At 46.8% G+C, this 24026-nt stretch overlaps 1 protein-coding gene across 3 annotated transcripts in view; it reads left to right on the top strand.

The window, feature by feature from the left end:
• Window positions 1-24026, top strand: part of HGSNAT (heparan-alpha-glucosaminide N-acetyltransferase) — a 45949-nt gene that overhangs the window by 18750 nt on the left and 3173 nt on the right. For 2 of the 3 annotated variants that reach the window (XM_021078288.1, XM_021078290.1), the window contains exons 6-17: window positions 2853-2922; window positions 4251-4348; window positions 6978-7054; window positions 8049-8079; window positions 9180-9340; window positions 10652-10767; window positions 12685-12806; window positions 13170-13296; window positions 14763-14849; window positions 22285-22362; window positions 23269-23339; window positions 23429-23541. In XM_021078288.1, the coding sequence (XP_020933947.1) occupies window positions 2853-2922; window positions 4251-4348; window positions 6978-7054; window positions 8049-8079; window positions 9180-9340; window positions 10652-10767; window positions 12685-12806; window positions 13170-13296; window positions 14763-14849; window positions 22285-22362; window positions 23269-23339; window positions 23429-23541 (1151 nt within the window). Of the gene's footprint in view, window positions 1-2852; window positions 2923-4250; window positions 4349-6977; window positions 7055-8048; window positions 8080-9179; window positions 9341-10651; window positions 10768-12684; window positions 12807-13169; window positions 13297-14762; window positions 14850-22284; window positions 22363-23268; window positions 23340-23428; window positions 23542-23672; window positions 23962-24026 lie in introns of those variants that run through there. The other variant, XM_021078289.1, reaches the window with a different exon arrangement.

Here is a 24026-nt window from a genome sequence, read left to right on the forward strand (position 1 = left end):
AATTTAAAGAAAGAGAAGGGGAGAAGTAAACTAACTCAGAATGAAAACATTGTGTGAAAGAGCTAAGATAAACTGTTTGATTTTTCCTAAGAACTCTCGTTTTTTAAAGAAAAACGAGTTAATGTATTTATCTTTTGTTACTTGTGTAAATCAATTTAATCTTATCTGGATATCTTTCGGCACTAAACCACTGATCCAAGAGAGAGACCCCAGCACAGTAACTGTCTGAATCACTCATCACTCCAAGGTCACTTTCAGACTTTCTCAGTTTGCATACACACATTTTTATTTATTTTGCCATTGAGTCTGGAATACTGGGTTTTGCTGTTTGTATTTATATTTCTTTTTTTTTTTTTTTTTTTTTTTGGTCTTTTTGTCTTTTTGCCTTTTCTAGGGCCGCTCCCGAGGCATATGGAGGTTCCCAGGCTAGGGGTTGAATCGGAGCTGTAGCCGCCAGCCTACACCAGAGCCATAGCAACTCGGGATCTGAGCCGCGTCTGCAACCTACACCACAGCGCATGGCAACGCCGGATCCTTAACCCACTGAGCAAGGCCAGGGATCAAACCCTCCACCTCATGGTTCCTAGTTGGATTCATTAACCGCTGAGCCACGATGGGAACTCCCTGTTTGTATTTATATTTCTTTGTATGGACATTCTTTTTTTTTTTTTCCAGAGCAGACAAATATTAATAAAATCAGGGTTGAGAGAAAGTCAGCTGTACACCTTGACTGTCCTGTTCCTACTGTTTTATTTTTTACATTTTTAAAATTTATTTTCTTGACGTATACTTTATTTACAATGTTGTGTTAATTATTGCTGTAAACTATTAGAATGGATGAGCAATGCGGTCCTACAACACAGCACAGGGAACTGTATCCAATCTCTCGGGATCGAACATGGTGAAAGATATTATGAGAAAAAGAATATGTGTATGTGTGACTGGGTCACTATGCTCTACAGCAGAAATTGGTATAACATTGTAAATCAGCTATACTTGAATAAAGAATATTTAAGCAAATTTCAGCTGTACGGCAGAGTGACTCAGTTATACACATATATACATTCCTTTTAAAATTCTTTTCCACTATGGTCTATCCCAGGATAGTAAATAGAGCTCACTGTGTTGTATAGTAGGGCCTTGTTGCTTATCCATCCTGTATGTAGTAATTTGCCATCTAACCCCAAACCCCCAGTCCCTCCCACTTCCTTCCTCTTCCCCCTTGGCAACCACAAGTCTGTTCTGTATGTACGTCTGTGAGTCTGTTTCTGTCTCGTAGGTAGGTTCCTTTGTGTCGTGTTTTAGATTCCACACGTAAGTGATACCCAACGGTGTTTGTCACTGACTCACTCCATGATGCTCTCTAGGTCCATCCACGTTGCTGCACTGTTCCTGCTGTTTTAACAGCCGTAGCTCATCTCTCACAGCTTGCAGACACCGTGATCAGTCATTGCTGCATTGAGCACATGTGGTTATTTGCAGCCTTTTGCTGTCCTGACTTTAACATGTTGTCAATCAGAATTCTAGTCATGGGGAATAATGATCACCTCTCATCCTCACGACACTGTTGGAATGAAGGCTCCTTTTTTTTTTTCTTTTGGTTTTAAGTTCTTTTATTCTCCAAAGTAATTTTTTCAAACAGGGTAATATGGTATATTTTAAAGACAAACACATAGGGAATTATCTTCAACACAAGTTTGATTTCTAGTTCTCAACATATAACTTTTTTTTTTTTTTTTTTTTTTTGGTCTTTTTAGGGCTGCACCTGAGGCATATGGAAATTCCTAGGCTAAAGGTCGAATTGGAGCTGCAGCTGCTGGCCTACACCACAGCCACAGCCATAGCAACATAGGATCTTAGCTGAGTCTGCAACCTACACCATGGCTCAAAGCAACGCCAGATCCCCAACCTACTGATCAAGGCCAGGGATCGAACCTGCATCCTCCTGCATACTAGTCAGATTCCTTACCACTGGGCCAAATGGGAATTCCCTAATTTCTTTTATATCCAGCAGAGATGGTAGCTTCAGCCTTTCTTTTTTTAATCATTGAAACCTAATTTATTTTATTATTTTGTTTTTAGGGCCATATCTGCAGCATTTGGAAGTTCCCAGACTAGGGGTCGAATTGGAGCTACAGTTGCCAGCCCACTCCACAGCCAGGGCAACTCAGAATCCGCGCAGATTCTGTGACCTACACAACAGCTCATGGCAACGCCGGATCCCTAACCCAATGAGGGAGGCCAGGGATCAAACCTGCATCCTCATGGCTATTAGTCGGGATTGTTACCTCTGAGCCACAATTGTTGCCTCTGAGCCATGGATACTAGTCAGGATTGTTACCTCAATAACTCCTGTTTCATTTTTTTATTAAAGTATAGTTGGTTTACAGTGGTGCCAAGTTGTGCCAATTTCTGTAGTACAGCATAGTGACCCAGTCATACACACACACACACACACTTTTTCTTGTACTGTCTCACATCATATTCTGTCCCAAGAGATTGGATAGAGTTCCCTGGGCTGTACGGCAGGACCTCATTGCTTATCCATTCTCAATGGAATAGTTTGCATCTATAACCCCAAACTCCCCGTCCATCCCACTCCTTCCTCCTCCCCCTTGGCAACTGTCTTTATTCTTCTTTCATTAATGAGGAACCCATGCTGTCAGGGTTGAGCATTTGAAAGTACTGCTATTGTAAACTTTGATTCCTACTTTTGCTTCATTAAAAAAACTTTAAAATGTCTAATTCTTTAACTTGTATAGAATGTGAACTTTAATTTTCTTTCAAATTGCTATCATTCTGAAAATGCTGCCAAAGAAAGTCAGTTAACCGAGCCTTTTATTTATTTACAGTTTGGAAGACTTTCATAATTGGATTTCTAAAGCAATAAACACGCGGGAAACCGATCGCCTCATCAATTCTGTGAGTTATTGGAGCACATCATGTGTGCTCTGGGTAGTTTCCTAGATTTGGAATTGACAGTTCCCCATTGAATAATCTTTATTATCGTATGTTTTGGAAGGCCAGGTTGTGTGTCCTGCATTCTTTTTTTTTTTTTTTTTTTTTAGGGCTGCACCTGTGGCATATGAAAGTTTCCAAGGTAGGGGTCCAGTCGGAGCTGCAGCTGCCAGCCTATGCCATAGAATCTGAGCTGCATCTGCGACCTATATCACAGCTCATGGCAACTCCAGATCCCCTGAACCACGGAGTGAAGCCAGGGACCAAACTTGCATCCTCATGGATACTAGTCGGATTCGTTTCTGCTGAGCCACAAGGGGAACTTCCAGTGTCTTGCATTCTTAATAAATAGCAGTCTCCTCTGGCCTCTGTAAAGGGTGCAGTCCTTTCTCTTTCTTTGTGAGGCTGGAGCTTGGGCTTCATCGTGATGCTGGGTGTGCAGATTGTTTTCACTCTGCCAGCAGTACTAGTCATTCGTCCAGTTAAGTAGAGAGTATCAAGATGGAAACAAAAGAATAAGAGGCACCAATAGTAAATCTATAGAGTTCCCTGGTGGCCTAAGGGGTAAAGACCTGGTATTGTCACTGCTTTTGCTGTTGTGGCATGGGTTCAATCCCTGGCCTGGAAACTTCTTTCTCTCCTTTTTTTTTTTTTTTTTTTTTCATTTCAAGGCCGTACCTGCGGCTCATGGAAGTTCCTGGGCTAGGGGTCAAATCAGAGCAGCAATTGCAGGCCTGCACCACAGCCACAGCAGTACCAGATCTGAGCCTCATCTGTGACCTACACCACAGCTACTGGTAATGTCAGATCCTAATCCTCTGGGCGAGGCCAGGGATGGAACCTGCATCTTCACAGACACTATGTTGGGTTCTTAATCTGCTGAGCCACAGTGGAAACGCCAGGCCTAGGAACTTCTGCATGCCACGGGCATGGCCAGAAAAAAAATCTATAAAAGTGATGGCCTGCTGTGGCGACCGAACATGTTTTTTGTGTTAATCATTTCCTGTGGCCATATTTATGTCCATTTACGGCCATACTCGCTCTTACCTTGTTCCTGATGTCCCTTGTGGTCGTTGATCGGCTTGGCCACTGCCAGGTCAGCAGGAGGCACAAAACCAAATAAGGTGAAAAACCAAACCTCTAGGCGGGGTCTTACAGAAGCAAACTACAGTGTTGTCCAGAAGAGCCATCCTTGCCTTCCACTTTGCTCATTTCTTCCCTAATAAACCAGAAAAGTGTAGTTGACACTTTAGCATTCTGAACCATCTGGTCTTTCTCCCCTTTTCTGGAAGGAGCTGGGCTCTCCAAGCAGGGCAGCTGACCCTCAACCCGAGGCCTGGCGACTGTCGGCGGCCCCACTGCGCCTCCGCTGCGTGGACACATTCCGGGGGTACGTGGCGCCCCTGGGGACTCAGCGGGGGGCGGGGCACAGGCCACCTCAGGTGGCAGGTTCACACATACGCACACCGCCAACCTAAGGCATTTGATGAATCGTTTACTTTCTGGGCTAGAAAGGAGTTCCTGCTGTAGAGATAAATCAGCAGCTGCTCCTGACTTGGAAGCTGTCCCAAGAGCCTGTGTGACGTGTCCCTAGGCAGGAACAGGGGGGTGGGGGGGCCAGAATAGGCTCCATGGGGACCTGAGAAGCCTCTCACGTTAGTACAGAACTTCCTGTGGGCCCATGTGTGGGCAGGTGGCCGCCCTCTTCCTCACCCGCACTGGCCAGGCAGCTGGAACGTCAGGCCCTTTGGGTAGCAGACCCAGAGTCACAGGGGATAGCTGTTACTCTCTAATTCTGGGTCGAGGATGAAGGCCAGGACCGAACTCTGAACAGAAAGCCTATAACTGTATGCCTAAAAAGAAATACGTAGGTGCCAAGTCATCTGTTCCTACCCACTGAGGCCTTGTAGACCCTGTGACAACTTGAGAGCTCTGGGCCAGCCTTCCCAGAGCCCTGAGTGCTCCTGGTGTGTCCCTGAAGCCAGGGACCAACCTCAGTAATGATACTAGTCCTAGTGATGGCTGACAGCGGGTCCTCCCTGTGTGCCCGGCCCCACTCCAACTTGTCCTCGTTTATTTTATCTCTTAGGGATCCTATGAGGTACGTAGTCTATTTTTTTTTTTTTTTTAGGGCTATACCCACAGCATATGGAGGTTCCCAGGCTAGAGGTTGAATATGGAAATTCCCAGACTCCACCACAGCCACAGCCACACCAGATCCGAGCCTTGTCTGTGACCTATACCACGGCTCACTGCAACACTGGATCCTTAACTCACTGAGTGAGGCCAGGGTTCAAACCTGTGTCCTTATGGATACTAGTCGAGTTCATTACTGCTGAGCCACAACAGGGACTTGAAGTATTCTTTTTTTTTTGTCTTTTTGCCTTTTCTAGGGCCGCTCCCGAGGCATATGGAGGTTCCCAGGCTAGGAGTTGAATCAGAGCTGTAGCTGCCGGCCTCCCCAGAGCCACAGCAACACAGGATCCGAGCCACGTCTCCGACCGACAGCACAGCTCACAGCAACACCGTGTAACTTGCCTGAGGTCCCTCAGGAACTAGGTGGGTTTTGAATCCTGACAGGTGGGCTCCATAGTTCCTGCAAATCACCCCACTGACGCATTAAGGTCTTTGTTCCCCATGTTCTGCAGAATTAGTGTCATACAACAGCATATGCAGAATCTATTTTATTATTTATTTATTTATTTACTTTTCAGGGCTGCATCTGTGGCATATGGAAGTTCTCAGACTAGGAGTTGAATTGGAGCTGCAGCTGCAGCCCTACATCACAGGATCTGAGCTGCATCTTTTTTTTTTTTTTTGTCTTTTTAGGGCTGCACCCTTGGCATATGGAGGTTCCCAGGCTAGGGGTCTAATCGGAGCCGCAGCCGCCAGCCTACTCCAGAGCCACAGCAACACGGGATCCAAGTCGCATCTGCGACCTACACCACAGCTCACGGCAATGCCAGATCCTTAACCCACTGAGCGAGGCCAGGGATCGAACCCACAACCTCATGTTCCTAGTCAGATTAGTTAACCACTGAGTCACAGCAGGAACTCCTGAGCTGCATCTTTGACCTACTCTGCAGCTTGTAGCAATGCCCGATCCTTAACCCACTGAGTGAGGCCAAGGATCGAACCCACATCCTCATGAACACTATGTCAGGTTCCTAACCTGCTGACCCGCAACGGGAACTCCTGCAGAATCTATCGTCCTCTTTCGTTCAGAGATGCTCACAGGTGGACAGGAGCTGACATTGATTAAGTGCCAAAGATGTTTCAAGGATCAGTTAGGGGCTGTGATGCATGTTACTCACCATCGTGTTGCCTGTGGCCCCCGGGTTAGGGGTCTCCCTCCTTCACAGAGAACTGATAGGAGGCTTGTCCCAGGGTGAATGGCTCCTAAGAGAGAGGGGCCGAGGGCTTGACCCTAAAGACTGTCCCCTCCTGCTACAGGTCTTTAACCCGAGACACCCAAAGAATTAGCACTAAACGGAGTGATGGGGAATGCTTTGCTGTTTTCAAGTTACGTGGTTTAGTGTCAGCATAAAGTTTTCTTAAGACGTCATGTCTAGGAGTTCCCGTTGTGGCTCAGTGGGTTAAGAACTTGACTCCTGACTAGTATCAGTGAGGATGTGGGTTCCATCCTTGGCCTCACTCAGTGGGTTAAAGGATTTGGCATTGCCATGAGCTGCAGTGTAGGTCACGCCACAGCTCAGATCCCGCATTGCTTTGGATGTGGCATGGGCCTCAGCTGTAGCTCCGCTTCAATCCCTGGCCCAGGAGCTTCCGTATGCCACAGGTGTGGCCCTGAAAAGAAGAAAAAAAGATAACCATGTTGGAAATGTTGCAGCAGCGCTTTAGTGTGGGGCCCTAACTAGTGATTCAAAGTGGTAGTTTCTCGCTCTTTTGGTGTCTGCTTGCATCATGACGATACATGGTGAGCCGAACGTGTCGCCTGCAGCTGGGCCATCGTTGTCACCCACACCAGCCCTGAGAGCGCGTCTCTGTCTGCTTTGCAGGGTAGCGCTCATCCTCATGGTGTTTGTCAACTACGGAGGGGGGAAGTACTGGTACTTCAAGCATGCCAGCTGGAATGGTAAGATGCTGCTTAGAGGGAGCCTTATTCACGTGGGGCCCCAAGCACAGTGGGTGGGAGAACCCCTGGGCACCCGCCAGAGCTCCAGAGAGCAGTCCCCACGGGAGGCCTCTGAGATCATTCAGTCAGCTTTCGGTTTTGTCCTTCTGGGTGTCTGGCTCGGAGATGCTTCAGTATAACTGAGTCTTGGAAGGTCTCGGCTGTGGAGCCACAGGGCTCTACAGAAGGAACTAGGTTGTAAATGGCCCTCGTTCTGTTCTGGATTTGTTTTAGAAACGGTAGTTTCTTGCTCTTTCAGTGTCTGTTTGTATCATGAGGGCACCTGGTGAGCAGCATGTGTCACCTGCAGCCGAGCCGTCCTAGTCACCCGTACTAGCCCCAGGAGCACGTCTCTGTTGCTTTATAGGGTAGCCGCACGGGCGTCCTGCTCATGGTCCCCCTGGGGTGTTGTGGGCTGGGCTGTGAATATGGCTCGGAGGTCAGTTTAGGATGGATTTCTGTTTGTTTTGACTGTGCCCTTGGCAGGTGGGAATTCCTGGGCCACGGATTGAACTTGAGCCACAGCAGTGACAACACCGAATCTTAACCACTGGGCCACTGGGGAGCTCCCTAGGATGGATTTTGAATAGCGCTGCTTAAGATAGCACACTGCTGGGGCTCCCGCTGTGCCGCAGCGGGATCGCCAGCATCTTGGGAACTCTAGGACACAGGTTTGATCCCCAGCCCGGCACAGTGGGTTAAGGATCCATGCAGCTGTGGCTTAGGTCACAATTGCGGCTCTGATCTGATCCCTGGCCTGGGAACTCCATATGCTATGGGGCAGCCCAAAAAGAAAAAAAATGGGAAAAAAAAGCACACTGTCTGCACACTTCCGCCTGGTGTCCCAACTCCGGGCTCTCAGGAGTCCCTCCCCCTCAGTGGGAGCAGGAAGCCACGCAGGGGAGGAATCACCCATGTTCAGGTCCTTTGCTCACCGCCTGCCTGTGTTTCCACAGGCTGACCGTGGCTGACCTCGTCTTCCCGTGGTGAGTTGCAAATCCGCCACCTGCTCTTTGCGGCCCGTCTGTAGGGTTTGTTTTCAGCTGATGCTGGACTTTCCCCACGGTAGCCCTGAGTTCCGGGCCACAGGCCTGTGCTGCCCACAGGTTATCAGGTCCTGCTGGAAGCCGTGCTCCAGAAGCACACTCCCGCTTGGCCTCGCGCTTATATGACATGTGCAAATAAAAGAGGAGTGACTTTGGTGGAAACATTTTGTTAGTGTGGAGGTGATAGACAAGCTCCTGGCATCTTGTAGGAAATCAGGAATTCTCAATGTGTAGTTAAAACCACTAATCTTGATAAATAAGTGTAAGAATCATCTCTCCTAAAGAAAAGGCAGTGTATTGGTATCAGGGAATTCTGAGAACTATGTGACAAGCTGTGACAGTAGTAAGTTACAATTTATTTTTATTTATTTATTTTTTGCTTTTTTTTTTTTTAAGGGCCGTAGCTGCAGCATGTGGAAGTTCCCAGGCTAGTGGTCGAATCGGAGCTGCAGCAGCTGGTCTGCTCCACAGCCACAGCAAGCCCAGATCTGAGCTAAGTCTGCAACCTACACCACAGCTCACGGCAATGCTGGATCCTTAACCCTCTGAGCGAGGCCAGAAATTCAACCCACGTCCTCATGGATACTAGTCAGATTCATTTCCATTGAGCCACAGTGGGAACTCCCCATAGCAGCCTGTCTTTGGTGACCAAATGGGAGGGTTGTTCCTGGAAACTGCACTGAGTTCCGAAGGATTTCCTCCTAAGACAGGATATGAAGGCGCACAGCAGCCCAATGTGTGATTCTTCCCCCTCTGCTCACCTAATGATATTTCTGTTTTTGCTTATTTACTTATTTTTTTGGCTGGGCCATGACATGCAGAAGTTCCTAGGCCAGGGATTGGACCTGTGCCACAGCAGTGACAACACCAGATCCTCAACCCACTGAGCCACCAGGGAACTCCCTGATGCTGTTCCAGTGATTACTTAAAAAAAAAAAATCACATGTTGCTTCTCCTGTGCAGTGGGTTATAAAATACCGATAATGCAGAGACAGAAGCAACTGGAAGTGTCCACCTAGTAACAGCTGTTGTCGTTGTAGGTTTGTATTTATCATGGGAACTTCGATTTTCCTGTCGATGACTTCCATCCTGCAGCGGGGATGTTCCAAGTTCAGATTGCTGGGGAAAATCGTGTGGAGGAGTTTCCTGTTAATCTGCATCGGAATCGTCATTGTGAACCCCAACTACTGCCTTGGTCCACGTAAGTATCTTTTTCCCTCTGTCAGAATAGATTCAGGTTGAAATGGGGGAGATACATGTTATAATTTGAAAGAGATGTAGTTCCTGCATCTCAGGGACCTGCCAAAAGAACAGTTAACAGAAAAGTATATATAACGCATGTGTGACTGCGGGCATTTTTTTTGTTTGCTTGTCTTTTTAGTGCTGCATCCAGGGCATATTGGAAGTTCGGAGGCTAGGGGTCAAATCAGATCTACAGCTGCTGGCCTACGTCACAGCCACAGCAACACCAACCCAAGCCATGTCTGTGACCTACACCACAGTTCACGGCAACACCGGATCCCTGACCCACTGAGCGAAGCCGGGGATCAAACCTGTGTCTTCATGGATACTAGTCAGATTGGTTTCTGCTGAGCCACAAAGGGAACTCCCCGACTTGGGGTATTACTGTCTTGGAGTTTTAGACCCAGGAGGTGCGTCTGAGTCCCTCACACCCTTCGTTTGTACAAAGGGAGACTGCGCGACAGGGGGCGAGTGGGGGCTCCCTCCGAGTGTAGTGGTGGCCGGCAGGGTAGGGACCAGGCTAGGCTGCTGGAGCTCAGACCCCCCTCCCACGCTGGGGTTTTGTTATTTTGTTCACAAGCCCATCTGCTCATCACCTGGACTCCCCCGGCCGCCAGGAAGGAGTGACATCTCTGTCATTGTCCGAGCGTGTGGGAGGCACAGGGAGCTGCGGGGAGGATGTGAGCCCTGTGCTTGGGACCAGTGTCAGGATCCAGGAGGACGCTAGTCACTGTCCTCAAGGGACTGACAGTGTCATTAGCAAGAGAGGACAAAGTTACCCAGCTGGTGGCCAGATGAACCTGTCACACAGAAGGCACCAGACTTTAGAGAAGAAGAGGGGGTGAGGTTATAAGGGGAGGGGGCACAGAAAAGCTGACGTGATGGCTCTTCAGAGAGTGGGCGGTGCTCCCAGCAAGACCCATGTGGAGGTCCTCAGAGGGTGACTCGCAGGGCTGTGGGTACCTGACTTGCGCTGGGTCTGTGGGTTGCTGCTGGATGGCGGGAGTTGAATGCACACTGCTGATGGCAGAGGCCAGGGGGTGACTTAAGGGCTGGGGGCATCCCCATTTTATCCCCAAACCAAGCAGGATCCTTGCTCTCAGCCCAGCCTCCCGCTGGCCCGCTCCTGGGTGTTCGAGCTCCTGACCACGTGGCTTCCACCTTCAGGAGCTGAAAAAGACATAGGGCACATGAGGAGTTCTCTTCCCTTAGGGGGAGGTGGGGGGAAGCGAGGAGGCTGGCTCACACCCCCTTCTGGTATCCCCTGCAGTGTCCTGGGAGAAGGCACGCATCCCTGGCGTGCTCCAGCGGCTGGGGGTGACCTACTTTGTGGTCGCGGTGTTGGAGCTGCTCTTTGCCAAGCCTGTGCCTGAGAGCTGCGCCTCGGTGAGAAACCCTGCTTTCAACAAGGGGGGAGTGTCCCTGTAGAGCTGTTAGAACTTCAGCTCTGACTGCAGATGAGCCTACCAGACTCTGTTAGTCAAAAGCATTCTTTTTTCTCTTCAGTTAGTTTTTCTTTTTTCTTTTTTTTTTTTTTAGGGCCCCACCCACAGCATATGGAAGTTCCCAGGCTAGGGGTTGAATTGGAACTGCAACTGCCAGCCTAGGCCACAGGAACAGCAATGCCAGATCCGAGCTGCGTCCGAGACTCAGGCAATAGCGGATCCTTAACCCACTGAGCAAGGCCAGGGATTGAACCCACATCTTCATGGATACCAGTCTGGTTTGTTATTGCTGAGTTACAGTGGGAACTCCAGTTTTGTTTTTTTTTTCCTGGCCGCATCCATGATGTGTGGAAGTTCCCAGGCCAGGGATTGAATCCGAGCTGCTGCAGTCAGGTTCTTCGTCCTCTGTGCCACAGTGGGAACTCCTTCAATTAGTTATTTTTACTTAATACTTAATATAAAAAGATTATATCAGTTTTTTTTGGCCATGCCCGTGGCATGCAGAAGTTCCTAGGCCAGGGACTGGACCCATGCCACAGTAGTGACAATGCCAGATCCTTAACTGCTAGGCCACCAGGGAACTCCTATGTCAGTCTTTTTTTATTGTGGTAGAAAGCACATAACATGAGAGCTACCCTCCTAATAAATGTTTGTTTCTTTTAATCAAGTGCATTTTGATGACATTAAATAACATCACGTCTGGTTTGCTGGTTCAGCCTCTTAGGGGCGTTTCTGCCCATTTTTACATTTCTTTGTGGTACAAGATACACAGACTCTGGGAATGTTTTTGTGTCTATAAAGTGCTGCCAAGGTTTAACTTGGAGGGAAGGAGCTGAGGTAGGGATAGAAGGAAGGAAATAATAAAGATCAGAGGAGAAATAAATGAAATAGAGACCAGAAAATCAATAGGAAAGATCAGTGAAACTAAGATCTGTTTTTTTTTTTTTTGAAAAGAAAAGCCAAAAAAAAAAAAAGGGGTTATTGAGATATAATTCACATACCATAAAACTCACACATTTGAGGTGTAAAGTTGAGTGGAATTCAGTATATTCAGAGTCAGTCATCGCTACTGTCTGATTCTAGAACATTTTCATTACCCTCCAAAATACCCTGTCCTCACTACCAGTTGCTCCCCAGCGCCCAGGTCTCCCACCCCTGGGGAACCCCTGATCTACTTTCTGTCTCCGGGGCTTCCTATTCTGGACCTTTCATACACTAGAATTGTAGGTAGCTTTTTGATTCTGTTTTTTTTTTTCCTTTAACATGATATTTTTCAAGGTTTATCCATGTTATGCCATCAGTGCCTGATTTCTTTTTATTCCTGAATAATAGTCCATTTTATGAATATACCACATTTTGTATCCATTCATCAGTTGATGGTATCTGACTTGTCTCCACCTTTTGGCTGTTGTGAGTAATGATTCCCTGTCCATTCATGTACAGGATTTTGTATGAACATCTCTTTTCAAATATCTTGGGTATAGGAGTAGAATTGTGATTTTTTGTTTTTTAGCCACACCCTCAGCAGTGGAAGTTTCTGGGCTAGGGATTGAACCTGTGCCGCAGCAGTGACAATGCCAGATCCTTGGCCCACTGAGCCACCAGGGAACTCCTGTCCACTGATTTCTTACCTGACATTTCACTGTGATGTTTCATAGAGCTGGAACCTCTAGACCACATACTACATGTGAAACAAACATGCAGCTAGTTTGTGTTGCTGCCGTAAGGGCCGAGAGAAGCATGCCTGGCAATTTCCCAGTATGCGTGCTGTGTGTTAGTTCACACCCGTTCCACCTGCCTTTAGTTCACATGTGTTTTATCCTCCTGCCCCCCGTCCCCACCCCGCGGCCCTGGTCAGGAGAGAAGCTGCTTTTCTCTGCTGGACGTCACATCCAGTTGGCCCCAGTGGCTCTTTGTGCTGGTGCTGGAAGGCGTTTGGCTGGCCTTGACGTTCTTCTTACCTGTTCCCGGCTGCCCAACGTGAGTGAGCCCGTGGGGATGCCCTTTCTGCATGTCATTTTCTGCCGAGTCAGAGCCCCTGGCTTGTGGGGTCAGGGCTCCCACGTCCAGAGTTCGCTTCTTCTCTGCTCCTGAGATGTGCCTCGTGTGGGAGGGAGGCTGGTGCCTGTGGGAGGACTGTCTCTGTGAGGTTTGGGGAGTCGTGTGGAGGAAGCCGGGTCTCTCCTGGGCCTTTCCGTGTGGGCTGCTGTCCAGTCAGGGGCGCCCGGGGGTCGTCGGGTTGCCAGGTATGCACGGGTCTCTGGTGGCCTGTGCAGATCGCCAGCGTGTCCCCTCCTCCCTTCGGAAGTCTGGCTGGTGAAGTTCATGTTCTCGATCCCCCAGGGGTTATCTGGGCCCCGGCGGCATTGGCGACCTGGGCAAGTATCCAAATTGTACCGGAGGAGCTGCTGGCTACATTGACCGCCTGCTTCTGGGGGACGACCACCTTTACCAGCACCCTTCCCCGGCGGTGAGTGAGCCCGCCTCGTCCTCGGAGCTGGGGGCTTAGGGGCTCTGGGGAGAAAGGGCCAACTTGGAGCTGGTCCATGAAATAGAACGGGACGGGAACCAATCTTTTCTGCAGAGTTGGCTGACTTTATTTATTCATTTATTTATTTTGCCATGGTTGTGGCACGAGGAAGTTCCCGGGCCAGGGACTGAACCCGAGTCACAGCAGTGACAATGCTAAGTCCTTAACTGCTAGGCCACCAGGGAACTCCAAAGCTGACCGACTCTAGAGATGTCAATTTAATGCAGGTTGTGGGCAGAATGGAAACCTTTCTTTGGCTTTTAAAGTGAGAATGTGTGGCATCCAGCATGGAGCCTAGTGCCTCCCTGGACATCTCAGGTCCTGGGGCAGACCTTCCCTGTGGGAGGTTTGCCAGGTGGTGCTTTGGGGTTGGCACCTGGCAATGAAGGCCCTGCTTGGTCTCCTGGGGGATGGGGTGGCCCCTCAGAATTGCTGTCAGTGGGGCGAGGGGTCCGGCCCTTGACATCCTGGGTTGGATGTGAGCTGTCCCAGCAAGGTGGTACCTCCTGCAGAGGCAGCTGTCGTCAGCAGGGACAAAGCCAGAGGTGGCTGAGAGCTTCAGGCCATTAGTCCCCTCTGGTGGCTGTGGCTGCCATAGTCCTTGAAGGGGGGGTGGGGGGGTAGCAGTGTGGTGCCATAATGCCCCCTGTCCCCTGGCATTCACTATAATGTGTAGTTCCAGATTTCTACAGTTTCTACAGTAACACTTTTTTTTAATAATAAAATAATATGGATTTTTTTTTTCCCTCTTTTTAGGGCCGCTCCCGCTGCATATGGAAGTTCCCAGGCTAGGGGTTGAATTGGAGCTGCAGCTGCCGGCCTACGCCTCAGCCACAGCAACACAGGGTCCAAGCTGCGTCTGCAACCTACACCACAGTTCACGGCAACGCTGCATCCTTAACCCACTGAGTGAGGCCAGGGATCAAACCCATGTCCTCATGGATACTCGTCAGGTTCATTATTGCAGAGCCATGATGGGAATTCCAATATGAATGTATTTTTGAATGTTATTTGCTTAAAAGAAGAAAGGAAGCTGTTGATGTTACAGTGGGGTTGACCACAAAGACTAAACCTGAAAATTAGACATGTTCCATCCTGGTTAGAGAGGCATCATTTGGGGGGTGCGGGGCCCAGCGCTATCTCCTGAGCCCCCGGAAGCTGAGGTGGCTGTGCTGGGCCAGGCTCACATCTCTGTTCCCTTCCTGAGTGTCACATGCCATACACGTTCTTGGCTGGAATCATTGTTAAAAAAAAAAAAAGCATTCTGCCTGTAATTCCCACAAGTGGACAATGAATTTCTGCATCAAAAACAAACCTGTGGAGTCTGGGGGCACCTGTGTTTGTATTTTGCCTCCAAGTTGCTTGTGTGCTGCTGCAGCCAGGGCTGCCTTCTTGTTCTTGTTCAGGTGCTTTATCACACCAAGGTGGCCTACGACCCTGAAGGCATCCTGGGGACCATCAACTCCATCTTGATGGCATATTTAGGAGTTCAGGTATTTGTTTCCTTCAGATGCACTTTTCTGACAGTTAGGGATGACTGATTTATCACTAATTGCAAAACCATTTGATTAAAATAAGTAATTGGAAGCATATCTTCTGTATATTTCAGGCCTGATAAATTGTGTTTATAATTTGCTGCATCCCATAGATCTTGTATGGTTGTGTTTGTGTTTTTAATTTTTTTTTTACTCAATGAATTTATTACATTTATAGTTGTACAATGATCTTCACAATCCAATTTATAGGATTTCCAACCTACAACCCCTGGGCATCCCCCCACCCTCCCAAACTGTCTCCTTTGAAGACCATAAGTTTTTTTTGTTTTGCTTTGTTTGACTTTTAGTACCAGTTTATTAGGTGTCAGCCCTTTTTCTAGGTATTCCGGATTGGAGACCATAAGTTTTTATTTTTTTTAATTTTTTAAAATTTATTTATTTATTTATTTATTTTAAATTTTTTTATTTTCCCACTGTACAGCAAGGGGGTCAGGTTATCCTTACATGTATACATTACAATTACATTTTTTCCCCCCACCCTTTGTTCTGTTGCAGCATGAGTATCTAAACAAAGTTCTCAATGCTATTCAGCAGGATCTCCTTGTAAATCTATTCTAAGTTGTGTCTGATAAGCCCAAGCTCCCGATCCCTCCCACTCCCTCCCCCTCCCATCAGGCAACCACAAGTCTCTTCTCCAAGTCCATGATTTTCTTTTCTGAGGAGATGTTCATTTGTGCTGGATATTAGATTCCAGTTATAAGTGATATCATATGGTATTTGTCTTTGTCTTTCTGACTCATTTCACTCAGTATGAGAGTCTCTAGCTCCATCCATGTTGCTGCAAATGGCATGATGTCATTCTTTTTTATGGCTGAGTAGTATTCCATTGTGTATATATACCACATCTTCTGAATCCAATCATCTGTCGATGGACATTTGGGTTGTTTCCACGTCCTGGCTATTGTGAATAGTGATGCAGTGAACATGCGGGTGCACGTGTCTCTTTTAAGTAGAGTTTTGTCCGGATAGACGCCCAAGAGTGGGATTGCGGGGTCATATGGAAGTTCTATGTATAGATTTCTAAGGTATCTCCAGACTGGTCTCCATAGTGGCTGTACCAGTTTACATTCCCACCAACAGTGCAGGAGGGTTCCCTTTTCTCCACAGCCCCTCCAGCACTTGTTATTTGTGGATTTATTAATGATGGCCATTCTGACTGGTGTGAGGTGGTATCTCATGGTAGTTTTGATTTGCATTTCTCTTCTAATCAGTGATGTTGAGCATTTTTTCATGTGTTTGTTGGCCATCTGTGTATCTTCCTTGGAGAACAGTCTATTCAGGTCTTTTGCCCATTTTTCCATTGGTTGATTGGCTTTTTTGCTGTTGAGTTGTATAAGTTGCTTATATATTCTAGAGATTAAGCCCTTGTCGGTTGCATCATTTGACACTATTTTCTCCCATTCTGTAAGTTGTCTTTTTGTTTTCTTTTTGGTTTCCTTTGCTGTGCAAAAGCTTTTCAGTTTGATGAGGTCCCATGGGTTTATTTTTGCTCTATTGCTTTGGGAGACTGACCTGAGAAAATATTCATGATGTTGATGTCAGAGAGTGTTTTGCCTCTGTTTTCTTCTAGGAGTTTGATGGTGTCCTGTCGTGTATTTAAGTCTTTCAGCCATTTGGAGTTTACTTTTGTGCATGGTGTGAGGGTGTGTTCTAGTTCATTGCTTTGCATGCAGCTGTCCAGGTTTCCCAGCAATGCTTGCTGAATAGACTTTCCCATTTTATGTTCTTGCCTCCCTTGTCAAAGATTAATTGACCATAGGTGTCAGGGTTTATTTCCGGATTCTCTATTCTGTTCCATTGGTCTGTCTGTCTGTTTTGATACCAGTACCACACTGTTTTGATGACTGTGGCTTTGTAGTATTTCTTGAAGTCTGGGAGAGTTATGCCTCCTGCTTGGTTTTTGTTTCTCAGGATTGCTTTGGCGATTCTGGGTCTTTTGTTGTTCCATATAAATGTTTGGATTGTTTGTTCTAGTTCTGTGAAAAATGTCATGGGTAATTTGATAGGGATTGCATTGAATCTGTAGATTGCTTTGGGTAGTATGGCCATTTTTACAATAATGATTTTCCCAATCCATTTGTTTACATCTTCTTTGATTTCTTTGATTAAAGTTTTATAGTTCTCGGCATATAGGTCCTTTACCTCCTTGGTCAGGTGTATTCCGAAGTATTTGATTTTGTGAGGTGCAATTTGGAGACCATAAGTTTTTAAAAGTCTGTAAGTCAATATCTGCAAAGAAGTTAATTCTGTCCTTTTTTCAGATTCCACATGGACGGTGAAAGCATTTGATGTTGGTGTCTCATTGTCTGGCTGGCTTCACTTAGCATGATAATGTCTAGGTCCATCCATGTTGCTGCAAATGCCATTATTTCGTTCCTTTTAATGGCTGAGTAGTATGGTTGTGTTTTAATTGCCATTTGCCTCAAGGTATTTTTAATTTCTTCTTTAATTTCATCAGTGCCCCGTTGTTGTTGTTGTTTTTGTAGCATGCTCTTTAGTCTCCTAATTTTTCATGTATTTTCCTGTGGTTGATTTCTAGTTTCATGCTGTTGTGGTCAGAAAAGATGCTTGAAATAATTTTTATACTCTTAAATTTGTTGAGGCTTGTTTTGTGCCCTAGCAAGTGGTTAATCCTAGAGACTGTTTCATGTGCACTTGAAAAGAAGGTGTATTTTGCTTTTTTTGGATATAACGTCCTGATGATATCAAGTCTAATTGTTTTATGGTGTATTATTTAAGATCTCTGTTGCCTTATTGATTTTCTGTCTAGAAGATCTGTTCATTGATGTGAGTGGGGATGTTAAAGCCTCCTACTATTATTGTATTTCTATCATTTCTCCCTTTATGTGTGTTAGTATTTGTTTTATGTATTTGGGTGCTCCCATATTGGATGCATATATATTGACAAGTATAACATCCTCTCCATGTATTGATCCTTTTATCATTATATAGTGTCCTTCTTTATCTTTCTTTACAGCCTTTATTTTAAAGTCTCCTGTGTCTCATCTGAGTATTGCAACCCTTGTGTTCTTGTCATTTCCATTTGTGTGAAATATCTTTTCCCATCCCCTCATTTTCAATCTGTGTGTCCTTTGCCCTAAGGTGGGTCTCTTGTAGGTAGCATAGTGTAGGCTCTTGGTTTTTTGTTTTTTAATCCAGTCTGCTACTCTGTGTCTTTTGATTGTGTCATTTAGTCCATTGACATTTAAGATAATTATTTTTTTAAGATAATTATTGATAGATGTATATTGCCATTTTAAACTTTGTTTTCCTATTAATTTTATATTTCTTCTTTGTCCCTTTTTCCTTTTGCAGCTTGATGATTTTTTTGTATTATGCTTATGTTCTCTTCCTTTTGTTTTTTGTGAATCTATTGTTGTTTTTGGTTTGTGGTTACCTGTTTTTTAAGCATGTTAACCCCTTTTTATATCTACTTGCCTTAGTCATATAGGCTCAAACCCATTCTAGGGAAAAAAAAAAGTTTTCTTTCCTTCCTCCCCTACATTAATGATTTGGATGCCCTCTTTTACATCTTCATGTTTATCTTTTTGCTATTCACCATGGTTATCATCACTTTCACAGAAATTTTTCGATTTTTAAAAAAAATCTTTGTAGGAGTTTCCATTGTGGTGCAGTGGAAATCCAACTAGGAACCATGAGGTTGCAGGTTTGATCCCTGGCGTTACTCAGTGGGTTAAGGATCCAGCATTGCCATGAACTGTGGTGTAGGTCACAGACTCAGTTCAGATCTGGTGTTTCTGTGGCTGTGGCAAAGGCTGGCAGATGTAGCTCTGATTTGACCCCTAGCCTGGGAATCTCCATATGCCACAGGTGCAGCCCTAAAAAGCAACAACAACAACAAATCTTTGTACTGGCTTATGTAAGTGATGGATTTTCCAATTGTGATTTTCTCTTTCCTATAGATTCTTCTTCTTTTCTATGTAGAGAAGACCTTTCAATATTTCCTGTAGGACAGGTTTAATATTGCAGTATTCTTTCAGTTTTTGCTTGTATGAGAAATTCTTTATCTCCCCTTCTACTCTAAATGATAATCTCGACAGGTAGAATATCCTAGGTTGCAGATTTTCCCCTTTCAGAACTTTGATTGTATCCTTCCATTTACTCCCTTCTGTCCTGTGACATTTCTGTGGAGAAATAAGTTGATAGCCTTATGGGGATGCCCTTGTAACTAACCCTTTGTTTTTCTCTTGATGCCTTTAGAATCCTCTCTTTAACTTTTGCCATTTTCATTATAGTATGTCTTGGTGTGGGTCTGTTTGGGTTCATCTTGTTGGGGATCCTCTGTGGCTCCTGTATCTGGATGTTTTCTTCTTTAGATTTGGAAGTTTTCAGCCATAATTTCTTTTTTGGCCACTCCACGGCATATGGAGTTCCTGGGCTAGGGGTCAGATTCAAGCTGTGGTTGTGACCCCTCCAACAGCTGTGGCAATGCCAGATTCTTAACCACTGTGCTAGGCCAGGGATCAAACCTGAGTCCCAGTTCTCCACAGATGTCGCCGACCCTGTTGCACTATAGTGGGATCTCCAGCCATGATTTCTTTCTTTCTTTTTTTTTTTCCAGCCATATTTCTTCAAATACATTTTCAATCCCCCTTTCTCCTTCTTTCTTTCTGAGATGCCTATTATGCATAGCTTGGCATACTTTATATTATCCCATAGGTTTTTTATATTATTTTGACTTTTTTTTTCTTTTTCATTTGGCTTTCTGTCCACCATTCTGATTCAATGATTTCTATTATTCTATCTTCCAGATCACTTATCTGTTCTTCTGCATTATTCATTCTGCTATTCATCATCTTTAGCTCAGCTTTCATTTCGGCAAATGAATTTTGTAATTTATCTTGGCTCCTCATGATTTCTAGCTCCTTTTTTTTTTTTTTTTAACGGTAATCTGCATTTTTATCAATAGTCCTAATTCCTTCAGTATTTTTATCTCCTGTTTGGACTCAGTGTCTATCACACTGAAAGGTCTATTTCATTGTTTTTTCAGGGGAATTTTTTGATCTTTTAATTGGGAGTGGTTCCTATGTGTCTTCATTTAATTTATATTTTTCTTACTGTATGAGTTTAGGGGAAGCAGTTATTTACGCTGGTCCTGGAGGGCTATTTTTATGGGGAGTGTCCCTGTGTAGGTTTAATATTTTTGTTGCAAGAGCTGTTTTAATTTTTTTAATTTTTAAATTTTTTTGTCTTTTTGCCTTTCTAGGGCCACTCCTGTGGCATATGGAGGTTCCCAGGCTAGGGGTCTAATCAGAGCTGTAGCTGCTGGCCTACGCCAGAGCCACAGCAATGCAGGATCTGAGCCGTGTCTGCAACCTACACCACAGCTCTGGCAACGCTGACTCCTTAACCCACTGAGCAAGGCCAGGGATCGAACCCAAAACCTCATGGTTCCTAGTCGGATTCGTTAACCACTGAGCCACGACGGGAACTCTGCAAGAGCTGTTTTTAGTGTGGATGCCTGCCACTCCTTTCTTCAGTTTGTGCTGGCCATTATCACCTTGGTAGGAGGTGTGACTGGTGTGGTGACCAGAGCCTGCAGTGGATATGAGCAGGACCTCCTCTTTGCTCTGTGGTTTTCACTGCCCTGTCAGGGACCAGATCTGTTCCCTAGTTTTAGGGTAGAATTCCCCAGTTCCATTTCTGAGCTACATTTATGAGCTGGAGCATGAGGTAGGTGGGATTGGAGCACTCCCACCGGGAGAGGAGCCCCTGAGTATTCCTCTGCCCGAGCTGTTCACCTGTGGGTGTGCTCTGTTGTGCCATCTGTCTCCCACTATGCAGGCACACAAAGTACACTGTTGTTGGCACCACCCTTGGACCCACCCAACCATGGGAATGCCAGCAATCGGCCGTGGTGTTCCTTGCATTGTTTTCACAAGGCCACCAGCAAAGATCTCCTGAAGTCAGGTCCCAGGGCTGCAGTCGTTTGCACATCTGGACCCGCTGTGGGAGCCATAGAAGCAGCTCAGACCTTGGCCCAGCCCAGCCCCCATGTGCGTGTTGTGCATGTGAGCAACCCGGTGGCATCTGCCTCCGGAGCTGCGGAGGCAGGGGTTGGCCCAGGGAGAAAGAAGCTGTTATGCCCCCCCCCCCCCCCCCCCCCGCTTCAAGCGCCACTTAACAGTGGCACTTTGCCTCTATGACAAGTCTGGGCTTCTTCCGTAAACACTCCCAGTTACGACTGTACCACACTCCAGCCCTTCAGACTGTCTCTGTTCAGCCAACGCCAGTCCTCTCCCCCGTCTGTCCTCTACACCCCAAGTTCCAGCCTCCCTCTCCCCACTACCTCTGTACTAGCAGATGCTTCTATCAGGCTGGGGTGCGCAGGGCGGTGGCACAGGCCTTCCATGCTGGTCTCTGTCTCACCCGCCACAACTCAGCTGTTGAGCTCTCCTCTGAGCCTCTGAAGCGCCCTTTCAGTCCCGGCTGACCCCCCCAGCAGTGAGGGGGCTCCCCAGGGTACAGGAACCTCTCCTCTCCTTTAGCTCCCTCTCAGGGGTGCAGGTCCCGTCCTGTTTCCTCTTTTGTTTTCCTTCCGTCCTACCGCATTCCGTGGAGGTCTTTCCTGTCCTTTCAGGTGTTTGAGGTCTTCGGCTCGTGCGCAGGAGGTGTTCTGTATTCTGGGAGAACTGTTCCACCAGTAGATGCATTTTTGGATGCATTTGTGGGAGGAGGCGGGTCCCACGTGCTACTCCACCACCTTGATTGGAGCCCCGATAAATTATTATTGACACTTTCTTCAGCGTTTTCAGAAGCTAATTCCTACTTTGGGGGGATTTTTATGCCAAGCCCAGATTTTTCTGTTTTTAAAAATGTTTCCCGGCCTCCAGGTCCACCCTGCCCCTGTCCCCCTTCTGTGTCCCTGCCAGACGGGACTATCCAGCAGGCCAGCCTGAGCTGGTCCCTTGTTACGTGGGGGAAAAAGTGACTTTCCTTGGCTCCCCTCCCCTAGGGGAGAAAGCTTGTGCCTTAAAGTAAAGTAAGACCTGCAGGCCCACCTCTCCCCACCCCAGCCCTTCTGAACTACCCGCAGCACCTCAGGGAGGCTGTGTTTCCCCTGTATGACATGCTTCCATGCTCGCTGTTCCATCCTGCCCAAGCACTGGTCCTGCTTCGTGCCCATATCCTCAGCGGGTCAGCACCTCCTCTGCACGCCTCCCCCACCTCCCTCCCGAGGGGTCCCTGTGCCTCTCGGCCTGCACTTAGCCACAGGCAGGGGCCTCGTTCACTCTCCTTGTGACCCCACTACCTGCAGCTGAGGCTGTCTGTTGAGTGGTTAGGATGGTGGATGAATCTGAAGAAGACCCCGTAAGTGGGTCTCTTGGTCACAGTGTGTTCTCTTCTGCAGGCAGGGAAAATACTCTTGTATTACAAGGATCGGACCAAAGGCATCCTGATCAGATTCGCCGTCTGGGGGTGTTTTCTGGTGAGTGACCCATGTTCTTCACTGAAGTTCCTTCTCTTCACACACATTTATTTCACACTGGGCAGCAGTGGGATAGAGCTGTCACGTCATGATTGTTACAGCCTTCCTCTGAGTAGCAGAGAGGAAAAAACTCTACAGCCCAATTCTCAGGAAAATGTTTTATAAATAAATCCACGCATGCACGAAGAAATGGAACTGGGGTGTGGGTTTCTGGGACCTTTTCCAGAAGGACCAGGCCAATGATAACAGGTTCACAGGTAGTAAAAGATAAAGCTCTTCCTTCAACCCTCAACCTTGCAGGTGGGTTTCCTCCCAGGATTCATTCTCATTGATCTGTTTGTTTACCTTCAGCTCAGAGCAATGCTGGAGAGGTATTTTTTGGAGAATAGTTTTAGTTGTACAACATTTATTTATTTATTTTTTATTTATTTTTCTTTTTAGCTGCACTTGTGGCATATGGAGGTTCCCAGGCTAGGGGTCAAATCAGAGCTATAGCCGGCCTACGCCACAGCCACAGCAACTCAGGATCCAAGCCGCGTCTGCGACCTACACCACAGCTCATGGCAACACCGGATCCTTAACCCACTGAGCAAGGCCAGGAATCAAACCCGCAACCTCATGGATACTATGTTGGATTCTTAACCTGCTGAGCCACACGGGGAACTCAGTTGTACAACTTTAAAATGTTTTTCCAGTTAAAAAAAAAAGGCGAGCACGATTTTCAGTCCTCCCCAAGCAACTTAGTGGCTCATATTTTTCAGTTGTGAACCACAGTGGTTTCTTTTAAAAAAATTTTTTTATTGTCATTGATTTACAATGTCCTATCAATTTGTGCTGTTCAGCAAAGTGACTGCAATTGTTTCCTGAGATGATGTAAGAAACTTTAACACCTCTCTCCCCTCACAGGGGCTTATTTCTGTTGCTTTGACGAAAGCTTCTGAAAATGAAGGCTTTATTCCAGTGAACAAAAATCTCTGGTAGGTACAGCAGACGTGTCATGTGCACATCCAACTGGGCTGACGTCAGAAGTGCTCTCCGGAGCCCTGAGACGCCCGCTGTCCCCCAGGTCCACCTCCTACGTCACCACGCTGAGCTCCTCTGCCTTCTTGATCCTGCTGGTCCTGTACCCCATTGTGGATGTGAAGGGACTGTGGACAGGAACCCCGTTCTTCTACCCGGGTGAGCCCCCTGCCCCAGGCCGTGCGGAGGAGGGGACCTGCAAGCAGCTGGGGCTGGGTGTGTCCGAGGGGGGCCCAAGCAGGGTGTCCCTGGTGTGTTCCCGGGCAGCACCCCCTCGTTTTACCATTTAGGTTGTGGGGTCGTAAACAATGCTCCGATGGCTTCTTCAGTCACGTCATCCAGTTCCGAAGGCTTCAGAAATGGGGCCGCACTTTCTGATGGAAATGCCCTGCTTTACACCTGATGCGTGAGAGATGCCCCCAGGGATGGGAGGGTTTCGCCTGAGACGAGTGCAGCAGATAATTTCATGACTCGCCTGAGCCTCCGAGTCCAATAATAGTCTCTTTGGTCTATAAATTAATAATCCTGGCATTCTTTTCAGATTAAATAGTCCACAATTACATCTCCAACGTGAATAGTTTCTAATACTTTTTTTTTTTTTTTTTTTTTAGGGCCACATCCACGGCATGTGGAAGTTCCCAGGC

Source organism: Sus scrofa, chromosome 17 (genome assembly GCF_000003025.6).
Source record: "Sus scrofa isolate TJ Tabasco breed Duroc chromosome 17, Sscrofa11.1, whole genome shotgun sequence".
Classification (NCBI taxonomy): Eukaryota; Metazoa; Chordata; class Mammalia; order Artiodactyla; family Suidae; genus Sus; species Sus scrofa.